Source organism: Leptodactylus fuscus, chromosome 7 (genome assembly GCF_031893055.1).
Source record: "Leptodactylus fuscus isolate aLepFus1 chromosome 7, aLepFus1.hap2, whole genome shotgun sequence".
In the NCBI taxonomy this organism is placed as follows: Eukaryota; Metazoa; Chordata; class Amphibia; order Anura; family Leptodactylidae; genus Leptodactylus; species Leptodactylus fuscus.
In genome coordinates this window covers 127,807,292-127,824,780 of record NC_134271.1, presented here as the reverse complement: position 1 = coordinate 127,824,780, position 17,489 = coordinate 127,807,292, and the positions used below count along the sequence as shown (strand labels likewise).

Here is a 17,489-nt window from a genome sequence, read left to right as displayed (position 1 = left end):
TTTCTGGTGACATGGCCATATAAGGGCTTGTTGTTTGCAGGATGAGATGCATTTTGTAATGGCACCATCTTTGGGTGCCTACAACTTACTGATTACATTTTATTAACTCTTTCTTGCTGGATTAAAAAAAAAAAAAATCAATCCTGCATTGAGTTTTACATTTTAAATTTTTCGCCATGCAGCGTACAGCATAAGTAACATGTGTCCTTTATTCTGCGGGTTGGTACGGTTACGGCGATACCTCATTTATGTTATTTTTTTATGCGATACTAAGTCTGCAGAACAAAAACACATTTGGGGACATAAATCAGTGATTTTTGCATCGCCATCTTCTGAGAGGCGTAACATTTTTATTTTTCGGTTGACAGTGTTGGTTGAGGGCTTATTTTTTGCGGGAAAATGTGCGCTTTTTATTGGCACTGTTGTGGGGTGAATATGACTTTTTGATCACTTTTTATAGCATATTTTGTAGGATGAGATGGCAAAAAATCATTATTTCCGGCGAGTTTTTTCCGTTTTTTTTTTCCGACGTTCACCGTGTACATTAAATATTATTTCAGTTTTATTGTACAGGTTGTTACGGACGCGGCGGTACCAAATATGCATTGCTTTTTTTAATTTTTAGTGCTTTTTTTTATATAATTCATTTTGTATAGAAAAAAGGGATTTTTGGACTTTAGAACTTTATTACTTTTTTCATACACTTTATTTATTTTTTTTTAACTTTTTTTTAACTTTTTCATGTGTCCCTTTAGGACACTTGAATCAGTTGATGCTTTGATGAAAGCATCAGCTGATTCTACACAGTAGCTGACAGGACACGAGCAGGACATGAGCCTGTTCGTGTCCTGTAAGCTGCAGAGGAAGTGAGACACATCGCTCACTTCCTCCACCGCCTGGCAGGATCACCAGGTATGTGGGGGCTCCGGTAGTCTGGGGTCACTGGCCAGACCCCAGACTACCTTCTACTGACATCGGCACCCCCCGATCTCGCCGCGGGGGGTGCCGATCTGGTTAACTTGTCGGCGGATCCCTTTCGATCGCGCCGCGATGTTTGACGGCGCGATCGAAAGGGTTAACACGTCCAGTCGGACTCAGTTCCGACTGGACGTTATGGAGGAAGGGGTTAGGTGTTAGTAACACCTAACCCCTGTCCCCCCCGCACCCCTCCCCCCGCCAGAAAGGTACCTAAAGGCCGGACGTATTTCGGCAATAGTCCGGTCTTTAGGTACCAGCACATGAGGCCGTAAATTTACGTACGGCGGTCCTCATGTGGTTAAAATTGTCCCCTTTCAACAAATTGTGAACAAAACATTAGACATTCCTCAAAGTGGTATAAATAAAAAGTACATCTAGCCCCACAAAAAAGGACGCCTTATGTATCCCTGTATATGGAAATATAAAATAGTTATGGGTGTCAGAATATGGCGACGCTAAAATTTTTTAATTTTTTGCAAAGTTTTGGATTTTTGTAAGGGGTTAAAACATACAGTCCTATGAAAAAGTTTGGGCACCCCTATTAATCTTAATCATTTTTAGTTCTAAATATTTTGGTGTTTGCAACAGCCATTTCAGTTTGATATATCTAATAACTGATGGACACAGTAATATTTCAGGATTGAAATGAGGTTTATTGTACTAACAGAAAATGTGCAATATGCATCAAACCAAAATTTGACTGGTGCAAAAGTATGGGCACCTCAACAGAAAAGTGACATTAATATTTAGTAGATCCTCCTTTTGCAAAGATAACAGCCTCTAGTCGCTTCCTGTAGCTTTTAATCAGTTCCTGGATGAAGGTATTTTGGACCATTTCTTTCTACAAAACAATTCCAGTTCAGTTTGATGGTCGCTGAGCATGGACAGCCCGCTCTCAAATGATCTGAAAACAAAGATTGTTCAACATAGTTGTTCAGGGGGAAGGATACAAAACGTTGTCTCAGAGATTTAACCTGTCAGTTTCCACTGTGAGGAACATAGTAAGGAAATGGAAGACCACAGGGACAGTTCTTGTTAAGCCCAGAAGTGGCAGGCCAAGAAAAATATCAGAAAGGCAGAGAAGAAGAATGGTGAGAACAGTCAAGGACAATCCACAGACCACCTCCAAAGAGCTGCAGCATCATCTTGCTGCAGATGGTGTCACTGTGCATCGGTCAACTATACAGCGCACTTTGCACAAATAGAAGCTGTATGGGAGAGTGATGAGAAAGAAGCCGTTTCTGCACGTACGCCACAAATAGAGTTGCCTGAGGTATGAAAAAGCACATTTGGACAAGGCAGCTTCATTTTGGAAACAAAAATTGAGTTGTTTGGTTATAAAAAAAGGCGATATGCATGGCGTCCAAAAAGAAACAGCATTCCAAGAAAAACACATGCTACCCACTGTAAAATTTGGTGGAGGTTCCATCATGCTTTGGGGCTGTGTGGCCAATGCCGGCATCGGGAATCTTGTTAAAGTTGAGGGTCGCATGGATTCCACTCAGTATCAGCAGATTCTTGAGAATAATGTTCAAGAATCAGTGACGAAGTTGAAGTTACGCCGGGGATGGATATTTCAGCAAGACAATGATCCAAAACACCGCTCCAAATCCTCAGGCATTCATGCAGAGGAACAATTACAATGTTCTGGAATGGCCATCCCAGTCCCCAGACCTGAATATCATTGAACATCTGTGGGATGATTTGAAGCGGGCTGTCCATGCTCGGCGACCATCTAACTTAACTGAACTTGAATTGTTTGTCCAAAATACCTTCATCCTGGATCCAGGAACTGATTAAAAGCTACAGGAAGCGACTAGAGGCTGTTATCTTTGCAAAAGGAGGATCTACTAAATATTAATGTCACTTTTCTGTTGAGGTGCCCATACTTTTGCACCGGTCAAATTTTGGTTTAATGCATATTGCACATTTTCTGTTAGTACAATAAACCTCATTTCAATCCTGAAATATTACTGTGTCCATCAGTTATTAGATATATCAAACTGAAATGGCTGTTATAAACACCAAAATATTAAGAACTAAAAATGATTAAGATTAATAGGGGTGCCCAAACTTTTTCATAGGACTGTAAATAAAACTATATCAATTCAGTACTCCCCAGAATCGTACCTACCCAATTCCACCCCATTTTGGAATTTTTTTTTCCCCAGCATATTGTACAGAATATTAACTGGTATCCTTGTGAAGAACAATTTGTCCCACGAACAGTAAGCCCTCATATGGCTCTGTGAACAGAAAGTTATGGCTCTTGAAAGCCGAGGAGTCCAAAATAAAAAATCGAAAAATTGGTATGTTTTAAGTGACCTAAGGTGTGAACCTAGCTCAAGTATTTCACTGGCTGTGTATCTGTGGACATATATCAGCTAACCAAAATCTCTCTCTTGTTCAGCTCCGCCATACCATGCGGAAGTTTCTTCAGGAACATCTGGCCCCCAAAGCACAAGAAATAGACGAGCAGAATAACTTCAAGGACATGAGGGTGAGTTCCTGTGGTCGTTGTGTTCTTAAGGTTTGCTGCAGTCCTTCTTCAGTGAAAATAATAGCATAAGTTTTCTCTTTCTTGTAATATTGCTGTATACAGTATATTTACTGTCTGTGTATATACTGTATATTGCATACAAAAGTTTTATTAAGATTGACGTTCTCCTGAGAAACTGGTGTAGATTTTAGGTGTAGTTCACAGCCAAATCCAGGGTGTCTTACAGTAAATCTGTCTCCAGCCGATGCATCTACTTTTGGGTGAACAATATGACAGAAGGAATAATGCGGCACATTTTTGTGCACCTCATTTCCACCCATCTATGCCATGTCTCTTGTCCTGTACTTAATTATATCCTGTGCTATACTCCAGAGCTGAATTCACAGTTCTCCCATCTTCATAGCTGACATTTTTCTGGAGCTATATCACTTGTGGGTATGCACACTATATTAAAAGGTTTTTCGACAATTGATATTTATTACCTATCTACTGGATAGGTGATGAAGGGTTGATTGCTGAGCCCCTGACTCTACTGTGAGGAGGTGTTTGAATGAAGGAGAAGTAGAGCATGCACCCGGTCACCCATTCAGGGTCTAGGAGCACCGTTCACTGTCAGTCCCATAGACTTTGAGTGAAGCAGTACCATTGATGCTCGACTCGTGCCCCATTCACTCTGTTCCTCTCTGAGGTTGGGTAATAAAGACTAAACAAGGCACTCAGACCACAGATCATAGGGGTCTGTATAAACCTTCATACATGATGGCTGCAGCACATATTACATATCTCCCCCAGGCTGTAGGTGTGTACCATAAGAAGCAGGCTGTCCCCTCTCCTATCCATATTGATAATGTTGTGCCAGGAGTAACTGTACAATAGCAAACAAATAGCTGAGAAAAGCCCAAGTGACCATAATATAGGAGATCCATGAGCATTGAACTGTAAATATAGGGTAAGTACACGCAAGCAGGCTCTAAGCAGTCAAGCTGCTGCTGTCTGAGAATAATATCCCATCTGTATTCACACAAACAGCTAGAAGTACATAAAAGACTTTTTTTCTTACATGAAGAGGAATTCCTTCTCATTTTCCATCTGCAGGCTGCTTGCGATGGGATACGGATGCAGAGCATTGGCATTCCATTGCGACTTTCCACTTCTGTATAGGCCTCATGAATGGGCCTAGTCATCAGGGAGTCTCAAGCCGTGGAACCTGGGAAAAGATCGAGCAGGGCTCTTATTTTTTCAGCGTTCTGCTGCAATCTCTGCCTCCTATTGTTTTCAGATCTACCCCCAAATCCATGTGAATTTACCCTAACAATGCAGTAGCCGTGTGTTTGCAATCTGTTTATTATCTATTTTGCTTGTATTGTATGTGCATAAGTCTTTCCATTTTCTTCACAGAACTTTTATAAGAAGCTTGGAGATCTGGGCGTCCTGGGGATTACAGCTCCTGGTTAGTACAGAATTCATTCTGACGTAAGCTTATATGGCGCAGTGTATTCAAAGGCACCCAATAGTGTCTTTTTGCCCTTTGGCTGGCTGGTATACGCCACATCACTGGTGGGGGGGGGGTCTGTGTCTGCAATTCCAGTGGCACTTTTACATATATGAAAAGGAGGTTGGGAATGGGATAAACCTTGTCTGCAGCAGTGGACAGGAGAGCACTGGTTATGTTAAGGATACTTTCTACATATTCTAGATCAGTGATGGCAAACCTTTTAGAGACTGAGTGCCCAAGCTGCAACCCAAAACCCACTAATTTATCACAAAGTACCAACATGGCATGGTGCAACACGGTGGCTCACTGCAGCCTTGCAGCGCTGGAGTCCTGGGTTCGAATCCCACCAGGAATTACATCTGCAAGGCGTTTGTATGTTCTCCTCGTGTTTGCGTGGATTTCCTCCCATACTACAAAAGACATAATGAAAGGAAAAAAATGTACATTGTGATCCCTATATGGGGCTCACCATCTACAAAAAAGTACCAACACGGCAATTTAACCTTAATACTGTGCTGATCCACAATTGTGGACAGTTATGGATGGTCTTGTCTTCTATAAATCAGATGCTATGTGATTAAAAAATAGTGAAGGGCCCCCATACGGTACAATCTGCTCCACAGTGGCCCCCACACAGTACAATTTGCTCCACAGTGATCCCCACACAGTGTAGTCTGCTGCAACTGGCCCCACACAGTATAATCTGTTCCACAGATAGGGCTCTGACTGCCACCTCTGTGTGACTACTTTCTGCCATGTCCATACACGGCTGCAGGATGTACTTGCACTATATGGTTATAAATAAATTTATCTTGTATAGATACTGTGATGGACAGTTTACTATGTATACTCCTTTTCCTTCATTTCCTTGTCTCAGTGGAGTATGGGGGATCCGCCATGGGTTACCTGGACCATGTCTTAGTGATGGAGGAGATCTCCCGTGTATCAGCAGCTGTTGGCCTGAGCTATGGCGCCCACTCCAATCTCTGTATCAACCAGCTGGTGAGAAATGGAAATGAAGCCCAGAAAGAAAAGTATCTTCCTAAGGTACTGCCTAAGTGTTATAATGTGTAAAACCGTGTCTGCTCTACGTGTCTGTTACATTTGACAAAGGAAATAGAAACCATAAAGGAGAGGCTACACATTGTGGAAATGCAGCGGAAACAAATGCTGCATACACTGCATACTAGTCATGGAAGCAGAGTCACTCCAATGAATATCCATACCCTCTAAATGCCCACAGTACCTTGTCTGACATCCCTGATGTTGGGATGCATCATCTCAAGCCCACTTTGATGGCACAGTGAGGTGATGTGTACTGGCCTTGGCATTATCATCTACATTTGCGGTACTTTTGTGACTTTGCATGATCCCTTTCACAATTTTTTATTTTTTTTTGTCAGCTGATCAGTGGAGAACACATAGGAGCGCTAGCCATGAGTGAACCAAATGCCGGTTCCGATGTAGTGTCCATGAAGTTGAAAGCAGAGAAGAAAGGTAAGTGCTCACAGGGACCAGTTTTCATTGTGTTAGGCCCCTTGCAGATGTCCGCGCCAATACCAGTTGTGTGTAGGTCTCATTTATTTTTCACATAATAAACCAATTTCTAAAGTCAATTTTATAAACTTTTTCATTTATTCCTACTAGATTAACTGAACCAGCAATTTGCTGATTGCTTATATAATACACTACAGGGCCTCTGCATTACACTTCCTATTAGACCTTAAAATTGCTGACCTATGGACCGTTGTTACCCTTGGCTGCCACAGCAATCCATTGAGGCTTGGCAATAACAATGTAGTGTGGCAGAAAGCTGAAACAGGATGTGAAGGGATTGATACTGCCTACTGTCCATGTAGTCAGTGTCTGCTCTTTGCATATTTTACACTTAATATATATTTATTTTGCCACTTATTCATTGGAATGGTACAATGATTGTGCATGTGTGCTGACGCTTTGTTCAAAGTGTAGGACTCTGGGGTGATGTCACTGCAGAAGGATAATAACCATAGTGATGTCACGGTAGAAAGATAACCATAGTGATGTCACTGTAGGAGGATAATAAGCATAGTGATGTCACAGTAGCAGGATAATAACCATAGTGATGTCATGGTAGCGGGGTAATAATCATAGTGATGTCACGATAGAAAGATAATCATAGTGATGTCACTGTAGGAGGATAATAACCATAGTGATGTCATAATAACAGGATAATAACCATAGTAACAGTACAGGTATAATGCGGATATATCTCTAAATAGGCATATTAAAAAATGATCTGAAAAAACAAGGGTAATGTGCAAAGAAGTAACAAGACTTTGACTATTAATTTTTTGCTTCTATGACCCAGACATGACTGTATCTTTTGCACCAGCTATGGTTCCAGCCCTGTATAAGTCTCTAGACTAGAGCATCCTATTAATATTATAAATGTGAAAGTTTGTGAGTTTGGATGTTTGTGGGTTTGTGTGTTTGGATGTTCGGATGTTTGTTCCTCAATCACGCAAAACCCGCTCGACCGATTTGGCTGAAATTTTCCACAAACATAGTCACTACACCCGATTGCGCAATAGGCTACTTTTCGTCACAATAGCGCACATACGTTTGTGCCAGGACCCCCACAAACCCCAAACTCACACCACTATCTCTGCAATCTCACACACTTTGGACCATAGCAAGCCACAAAATTCATATTATCCTCTACAGCCTCGCCCCTAACCCCACACAATCACATATACATATACTTTACCACTTTGCCCCTCCCCTTAACGATACTCCAGGAGGTTCTCTTTAACGCTCCGGAGCAGCCATCTTTGCCGACCCCCACCGCTCTGACAATCCGCGACACCGCCCACCCATGTCAATACCCCTAGGCGGTCTAATAAATGCAAAAAAAAAAAGTTTAAAAAAAAGTAACAAAAATATAAAAACAAATAAAAAGGATTAAAAATTCAAATCACCCCCCTTTTCCTAGAACACATATAAAAGTAGTTAAAAACTGTGAAACACATACATGTTAGGTATCCCCGCGTCCGAAATCGCCCGCTCTACAAAGCTATACAAATATTTTTCCTGTTCGGTAAACGCTGTAGCGGGAAAAATGGTCAAAAGTGCCAAACCTCCGTTTTTTCACTCTTTTGATTCTGATAAAAATTTGAATAAAAAGTGATCAAAGCAATAACATTTCCCGAAAATGTTACAATTAAAAAGTACACCCGACCCCGCAAAAAAAGACGCCCTATACATCCCCGTACACGGACGTATAAAAAAGTTACGGCTGTCGGAATATGACGACTTTTCAAAAAAAAAATGTTTTAACACAGTTTTGAATTTTTTTATGGGGTCAAAATGTAAATAAAACCATATAAATTTGGTATCCCCAGCATCGTAACGAAACACAGAATACAGGGGACATGTCATTTTGGTTGCACAGTGAACGCCGTAAAACCAAAGCCCCTAAGAAAGTCGCAGAAATGCATTTTTTTGTCAAATCCACCGCATTCAGAATTTTTTCCCTGCTTCCCAGTACATTACATAGAATAAATAATGGTGGCATCATGAAGAAAAAATTGTCCCAAGAAAAATTAAGACCTCATATGACTCTGGGAGCGGAGAAATAAAAAAAGTTATGGGGTTTAGAAGGAGGGGAGTCAAAAATGAAAAACCAAAATCAAAAAATGCCATCGACGGGAAGGGGTTAACTTCAAATACCTCTGTCCCAAAGCCACTATGTAAAGTTTCTCACAACACCGTATATATAGCAGCTCAAATACAAAGTAACTTCAACACAAAAGTCTCACGTATTCTCTGAATTACAGCAAAAACAAGATACAAAGTTACATTTCATATCCCATACCTTATACACAGTACGAAAACCTTACCCACGCCTGTATATACCCACTTCTACAATCACCGCAGACGAAGTCGCGGGTACCAGCTAGTACTTTATAAATTATTCCTTATTGTACAAATGAAGTGAATGCAGAAATGGTTTGTGTAACCCATGTATGTGGGCATGCTTGTTCTAGACCAAAGTCACAGTTGCACAGTGTGTTTTGAGCTCCTCCCTCCCACTCACCTGACCACTTTGTTACCACCTGCAGCTGTATCCCCCTCCTCACCCCTACTCCTTGCCTTTTATGCTATGGTATTTTTTGTGATCTGATTTACAGTAGAATTTGGTTGTGCAAAAAAGTTAGCAAAAATTAGTTATGGAATGTATGACTCCAGGTTCTCAGGATACCAAGACTCCATGGCCTGGCATGTGTAATTTTGATATTTTTAGTATTTGTTTTGACTATTTACTTTGCTGGAGTAGTTTACTGCTTTCAACCCTGTAATAATTGTATCTTTCCAGGTGACTACTATGTCCTGAATGGCAACAAGTTTTGGATTACCAATGGGCCTGAGGCTGATGTGCTTATTGTATATGCAAAGACTGACACCAATGTAAAGCCGGCGTCACGCGGGATTACTGCTTTTATCGTGGAGAAGGTGAATCTATGACTTAATACCTTAACCGGTTAAGGACCGGGCCCAAAAGTATGTTAAAGACCAGGCCTTTTTTTTCAAAACTGACATGTGTCACTTTAAATGGCAATAACTTTGAGACGCTTTAACATAGACAAGTGATTCTGAGATTGTTTTTTCGTAACACCTTGTACTTCATGTCAGTAGTAAATTCTGGTCGGTATGTTATGTCTTTGATTATTAAAAAATATGAAATTTGGCGAAAATTTGGAAAAAAAATGCAGTTTTCAAACTTTTAAATTGCATGTCTTTCAAATAGAAAGTCATACCACCCAAATTTTTTCATAAATATAATTAACCATGTCTTTCATTTATGTAGCAATCAAATTTTAATCACTCTTTAATTTTTTTCAGATATTATAAGGCTTACAAATCAAGCAGTAATTTTCAAAATTTTCAAGAATATTTCCAAAACACATTTTTCAAGGGACCAGTTCAGTTCAGAAGGGAAATTGAAAGGCCTCTGTAATAAAAACCCCCATAAGTCACCCCATTCTAAAAACTGCACTCCTGAAAGAATCTAAAACAGCAGGTAGAAAGTTTTTTAACCCTTTCAGCATTTCACAGCAATTAAAACAAAATGGAGGTCAAATTTACATTTTTCAATTCCTATCACTAATATATTCATTTAGCCCTAGAATTTACACATTTACTAAGAGTTAAAAGAGGAAATGCACCCCACATTTTGTTGCACAATTTCTTCCAAACACGACAATACCCCATATGTGCTGGTACCCTAATGTACGGGCACACGGTCGCTCTCAGAACGGATGGAGCGCTAATTGGATTTTGTAGGCCAGATTTTGATAAAATAGTTTGCAGGCACCATGTCCCATTTGCAGAGCTCCCAAGGTACCAAAATAGTGGAAACCCCCCAAATGTGACCCCATTTTGGAAACTAGACCCCTCAAGGAATTTATCAAGGGGTATAGTGAGCCCTTTGACCCTACAGGTGTCTCACAGATTTTTTTACCATTTAGACGTGAAAATGAAAAATTACTTTTTTCATAATAAAATGTTACTGTAGCCCCAAATTTTTCATCTTTACAAGGGGTTAAAGGAGAAACTACACCCCATATTTTGTTACACAATTTCTTCCGAACACGACAATACCACATATGTGCTGTTACCGTAAAGTACGGGCACACAATCGCTCTCAGAACGGATGGAGCGCTAATTGGATTTTGTAGGCCAGATTTTGCTAGAATACTTTTCAGGCACCATGTCCCATTTGCAGAGCTCCCAAGGTGCCAAAACAGTGGAAACCCCCAAAATATGACCCCATTTTGGAAACTAGACCCTTCAAGGAATTTATCAAGGGGTATAGTGAGCACTTTGACCCTACAGGAGTTTCACAGAATTGGCCCAGCAAATTGGAAAATGACATTTTTTGCTATAAAATGTTGCTTTAACCCAAAATTTTGCATTTCCACAAGGGGTTAAAGGAGAAAATGCACCCCACAATTTGTTACGCATTTTCCCCCAACTACAGAAATGCCCCATATGTGGCTGTAAAGTGATGTATGGGCATGCTGTGAGGTCCAGAATGTAAAGATCGCTATTGGGATTTTGGAGGGCAAATTTAGCTGGAATATCTTTCAGGCACCATGTTGCATTTGGAGAGCCCCTGAAGTGCCAGAACAGTAGAAACACCCCAAAAATGACCCCATTTTGGAAACTAGACTCCTCAAGGAATTTATCAAGGGGTATAGTGAGCACTTTGACCCTACAGGAGTTTCACAGAATTGGCCCAGCAAATTGGAAAATGACATTTTTTGCTATAAAATGTTGCTTTAACCCAAAATTTTGCATTTCCACAAGGGGTTAAAGGAGAAATTGCACCCACATTTTGTTACACAATTTCTCCCGAACGTGACAATACCCCATATGTGCTGGTAATCTAATGTACGAATGGATGGAGCGCTAATTGGATTTTGTAGGCCAGATTTTGCTAGAATAGTTTGCAGGCATCATGTCCCTTTTGCAGAGCCCCCAAAGTGCCAAAACAGTGGAAACCCCCAAAATATCACCCCATTTTGGAAACTAGACCCTTCAAGGAATTTATCAAGGGGTATATTGAGCACTTTGACCCTTCAGTTGTTTCACAGAATTGGCCCAGCAAATGGGAAAATGACATTTTTTGCTATAAAATGTTGCTTTACCCCAAATTTTGCATTTCCACAAGGGATTAAAGGAGAAATTGCACCCCACATTTTGTTACCCAATTTCTCCCGAACGTGACAATACCCCATATGTGCTGGTACCCGAATGTACGGGCACACGGTCGCTCTCAGAACGGATGGAGCGCTAATTGGATTTTGTAGGCCAGATTTTGCTAGAATAGTTTGCAGGCATTCAATAAGTGCTTTAGCATCTTCTTAGAGTATCCAGATTTTTTGTGAAATGTTGAAAAAGATGCAAAAAAATGTAATTAGTATTTTTGTTCCCCAATGTATTCATCTAGGGGTATAATTTAGGGAATTTAGAGTTTATAACAATAGGAATTTGCAGGTTTATGCAAAAGATGGGGCTTGGTGGCAACCACAAAATTAGAAGTGGAATTTTCTGGGGAAGAGATCTAATAATGAAGAACAGTGTGGTATCTCTCAAAGCAAGGGACAATACACAGGCCTGGTTTTGAGGGGCATGAGGGACAATGGTAACGGGTATCTCTGCGTCGCCCATTTTTGGCGCAGACACGGCATTTTTTTTGCGCGTTAGCTCGTGTTGTTGTGGAGGGAAGTAGACTAATAAAATGCCTTTCAGTGAGTCGTTTGACATCTTCAGACTGGGGGGTCTCTATGGGGTCCTGAGGGTCAAAAAGGAGGTTGTGAATTATTTTTTCCTGGAAATCCAGATATTTGTCGGTGCCTCCCTTCTTTTTATAAAGTAAAAAGGCATTTTGGATTCCAATTTGAAAGAGGTAAATGGCCACTTTTTTATACCAGGTTTTGGTTTTTCTTTTTACTAAATAGGGCTGTAAGATTTGATCACTTAAATCCACCCCCCCCATGTGTTTGTTATACTCGGACACACTTATTGGCTTATGCTTGTCTGCTGTTGCCCCTCTTTCCCTCACTGCCACTGTTCCTGTGGGGTGTATTGTGCTCAACAAATAGACATCTCTCCGATCTCTGTATTTCACCGCCAACAGCTCCTCACAAGAATAAGAACAGGACTCCCCCTTTTGTATGCCCTTCCCCACTAGCTGCTGCGGAAAACCAATTCGGTTTTTGCGCATGGTTCCACATGCTCCTGTGCTTGCACAATGCAAGTGTCTAAATAGGGCCACACCTGAATAGAAGTTGTCACAATACAAGTGGTACCCTTTGTGTAGCAGGGGCTGCATTATCTCCACCACTATTTTACTACTGATGGGAAAATTTGGGGGGCATCCTGGGGAATTAATTTTTTTATCTCGTCCCTCATATATTCTGAAGGCAGCGGTGTAGCCAGAACTGCTTTCGCAAAGCTTATATAGCTTTATGCCATATCTTGCCCGTTTGGAAGGGAGATATTGGCGAAAGCTCAGTCTACCGTGAAAACTAAGGAGGGATTCGTCCACACTGACGTTTTGCTCTGGGGTGTAATGTTGTAAAAAGGAGTGGTTCAAATAATTTATGAGGGGTCTCAGTTTGAATAACCGATCACGGTTTGGATCATTACTTGGGGGGGCCTGTGAATTATCACTGAAGTGAAGGAACCTCATTATTCGCTCATAGCGAAGCCTGGACATGACTGCCGAATATATTGGGGTTGACTGTGCGGGACTTTTTGACCAATATGATCTGATTGAGGGCTTTTTTACAATACCCATATTTAGGGTGAGGCCCCAAAATTTTTTCATTTCCACCAGATCTGTGGGTGTCCAATCTTTGGCATGGGCAGAGGAAGGTTTTTGGGTTATGTACTGGGTGGCATATAAATTCGTTTGAAGGACAATTTCATTGAGGAGGTCATCGCTTATAAATAAACTAAAATAATTCATGTGGGTAAATTGGGAATCATCCACTGTTATGCCAGGAGATGCAGTAAATGGGTGGACTCTAGGGGCAAAAGATGGAGCAGGTGCCCACTGGAGGGAACGCACATCAATTAGTGGGAAAGTGTCACTGTCTGCTGCCGCACTGCTAGTTCCGGCACCTTCACCATCTGAAGAGTCAATGTCATCAGGGAGAACGTCCCCTGAAGACAAATCTGAAATGACACTTGTATTGTCATTTTCATTGTCTGCAAATGTTTCAGTGTCAGACGCATCTGATGCATCTGACCAAAGAATGGCGTATGCCTCCTCACTAGTATAAAACCTCCTCGCCATAATGTCACTGATTGCGAGCCCTCTTTGGTAGAGTGGCTGTAAAGCGCCGCAGAATATGTTAGCGCTATACAAGTCACAGATATATATATATATACCTATATGGCGGGTATATATATATGTATATATATATCTAAAATTTATACGGTAGATATATATATAGTGCTAGAGAGCTGATTATTGTGAGCCCTCTTTGGTAGAGTGGCTGTAAAGCGCCGCAGAATATGTTAGCGCTATACAAGTCACAGATATATATATATACCTATATGGCGGGTATATATATATGTATATATATATATATATATATATATATATATATATATATATATATATATATATATATATAAAATTTATACGGTAGATATATATATAGTGCTAGAGAGCTGATTATTGTGAGCCCTCTTTGGTAGAGTGGCTGTAAAGCGCCGCAGAATATGTTAGCGCTATACAAGTCACAGATATATATATATACCTATATGGCGGGTATATATATATGTGTATATATATATATATATATATATATATATATATATATATATATATATAAAATTTATACGGTAGATATATATATAGTGCTAGAGAGCTGATTATTGTGAGCCCTCTTTGGTAGAGTGGCTGTAAAGCGCCGCAGAATATGTTAGCGCTATACAAGTCACAGATATATATATATACCTATATGGCGGGTATATATATATATATATGTGTATATATATATATCTAAAATTTATACGGTAGATATATATATATATGGTGCTAGAGAGCAATTTATTGTGAGCCCTATAGGGTACGGTGACTGACACTTTCTGTAAAGCGCCACAGAATATGTTAGCGCTATACAAGTGACAGAAATATATATATATACCTATATGGTGGGTATATATATATATATCTCCCTATCTAGCTCTGATATACACAGATATATATATATATATATATATATATATATATATATATATATATTTATTTTTTTATATATATATATATGATCTATATATAGATTTGGGGATAGGGGATTAGGAATTAGGGGATCGATGGGTTTGGGGGCAGGATCGGGCAGTGGAAACTGTGTATATGGGTGTTTTTTAGCAAGCAATGTCTCAAGTCTCTCTCCTTCTCTTCTCCTCACAAAGTAACAATGTGTAAGGAGAAGAGGAGAGGGAGGAGACTTGAGACGCTGCCTGTACTGTAAATAAAAGAGATCGCTGTGACTTGCTGTCACAGCGATCACATGACCGGGGACCAATCAGATCGGTCCCCGGCATCTTCACCAAGTCCCGGGCTAGAGGTAGGGGCGGGACTGTTACCAGGGGGGGGCGCGATCCGCTCCGAAATGGCACCTAAAGACCGGACGTATTTCGACAATAGTCCGGTCTTTAGGTACCAGCACATGAGGCCGTAAATTTACGTACGGCGGTCCTCATGTGGTTAATGATTTTTCGTCAGAACACATTCATGTTCAGTCATACCAAGTGTGCATGTGTATGGGGGAGTCTGTATGGCTTACTTTAGCTTGTGATGAGTAGGAACAAATTGGGTACGTCTTGAATCTTGACTTTTTTTTTTTTTTTTTTTTTGTTATAGGGAACTCCAGGATTCTCCACTGCACAGAAACTGGACAAGTTGGGTATGAGAGGATCAGACACATGTGAGCTTGTATTTGAAGACTGCAAGATTCCAGGTTAATATAGGCAACAAAATAATGAGAAAACTGATGTATCTAATGACTTATAAGTTGTTTTATAAGTATAGTGGCCATGTCTGGTTTATTACCGTGTCTTTCTCTTCTAGAGAAGAATATGCTCGGGCACATTGGTAAAGGCGTGTATGTCCTGATGAGCGGCCTGGACCTCGAGAGACTTGTGCTTAGCGGGGGTCCATTAGGGTAATGTCTATAATCCAAATCTATCCATTATTATTAACTTATTAAGTCTGGAATTGTTGACCTTTTTCTACAATTTGCTATATTTTGTAATTAAGGAAAACTTTTTCTTCCCTGTACCTGTTACCTAGTTGTTTCCTACGCTCTGCACAGCTTTCTTGTATATTGCACTTATATCACAGCTCCTGTCTGTTTCTGATCAGACACCATTTTGATTTTTAGATATCTGTTCCTTCTCTGTGCCGTGCTATCAATACCATGGTGGTTAGCACACCAGGCTATGGGCAGCTAGAGACAGTACCATCTCGTCTGCTGCAGATCAGCGTAATTCCCTTTGTAGTCCCTTGGTATACAGTCAGGCAAGCTGAGCTGTCATCACTGTCACTATAACAGTAGGACAAGAGCTGTCAAATCATCAGCAGAAGCCTTAATAAGAGTTTATGCCCCTCCAGCCCTTACCATGGAGAGCAAGAGGTTTCATCTTGACTTTTGGAGTAACAGAGAGATGTGTAATTCTTCTCAGTAGGCCAGAATGAGATCTCTTGATCTGATGGATGTGATGGAGCCCATACATTTTCAACTAGAAAGGAAGAACTAAACAGATCATTCTATCTGAGCTATATACTATATGTTTCTGTAGTGGGACCTCTACCTACCTTGTACTCTTTAAATAGTGGAATATTTTATATGGTAAAGTGACCTGTGGGGCATCTGCTAGTGCTACACTTCCTATAGATATACCCTTGTCTATGCTCCTTCAGATCCACCTTCTAAGTCCGTATTCACGCTAGGTTTTTTGGTCAGGATTTTGAGGCCTTATCCACCTCCAAACCCTGACCAAAAAGACAGCTCTTTTTTTCTGTGAGCGATTTGTTCCGGCTCCCAGAAAAAAGAACAGGCATACTCATTCCTCAGGCGGAGTCGCTTCGCAAATCTGCCTGAAGACACTCCCTCCTCCAGACTAGGCCCATTCATTTGGGCCTAATCTAGAGCGGAGTGCGCGACTGAATGTCGGTGCAGTGCATCTAGTCGCAGCTACCTGTATTTTGGATCGGAACCCTGAGGTGGCCTCCATCTCAGGTTCCGGACCAAGAAACCCCGTGTGAACCTGGCCAACAATATGTAAGCCTTAAGTCCAACATTCTCTGTTGATTCATTCCTATATCCTGATTTGATCCAGAGCTCCAAAACCTCTGCATAGACACAGATTATGCCCAAATTGTTTGCCTACAGACACCTCTATAGGGAGCTTATTACATTACACATAGGATTCAATGTGTAAAGAGTTTGCGTTAAGCTCCCTCTAGTGGTGGTTTCAGGTAGTATCAGGGTAACAGGAAACGAGCTTTCGTGAAGCATGAGCTCCAAAGTATAGACCGATTTAGAAGAAATAAATAAAATGGTGAACAAGGATGTCAGATCCCACAATAGAGGCCTGTGCCAAAGACTGCACGGCGCATATTGGGTGGCATACATATATAGAATCCAATGGTGCATGCTATTCTGTTAGAGAATCTTATAACAAAATAAAACCTACACGGTCCTATGCATGCCTGCATGATTTTGGGATGGCACATGTGCACTGCAGAGAGAGTACTGTGTATGTACTGCATCCATGGGGATCCGGGGACCACACAGCTCATGTGTGACACTTCCATACCCGCTGCCTTTAACATAGATGTGAACAGAGCCATACAGAAACTTGGCGTATATTTATATACTGTATTATATAAGCTGTAAGGCCTTGTGCACACAACCAAGTGTGGCGCTGATCCGATATTTATACAACAGG

General features: G+C 40.8%; 2 protein-coding genes across 2 annotated transcripts in view; one reads left to right on the top strand and one right to left on the bottom strand.

Annotated features, from left to right (window-relative positions):
- Positions 1–17,489, bottom strand: part of INAFM2 (InaF motif containing 2) — a 184,561-nt gene that overhangs the window by 152,137 nt on the left and 14,935 nt on the right. The window lies entirely within an intron of this gene.
- IVD (isovaleryl-CoA dehydrogenase) overlaps positions 1–17,489 on the top strand; it is a 29,087-nt gene that overhangs the window by 5,578 nt on the left and 6,020 nt on the right. Inside the window, exons 2-8 of the mRNA XM_075283026.1 lie at positions 3,389–3,478; positions 4,877–4,928; positions 5,851–6,020; positions 6,377–6,470; positions 9,331–9,467; positions 15,400–15,496; positions 15,607–15,700. Coding sequence (XP_075139127.1) covers positions 3,389–3,478; positions 4,877–4,928; positions 5,851–6,020; positions 6,377–6,470; positions 9,331–9,467; positions 15,400–15,496; positions 15,607–15,700 — 734 coding nt within the window. The remainder of the gene's footprint in view (positions 1–3,388; positions 3,479–4,876; positions 4,929–5,850; positions 6,021–6,376; positions 6,471–9,330; positions 9,468–15,399; positions 15,497–15,606; positions 15,701–17,489) is intronic.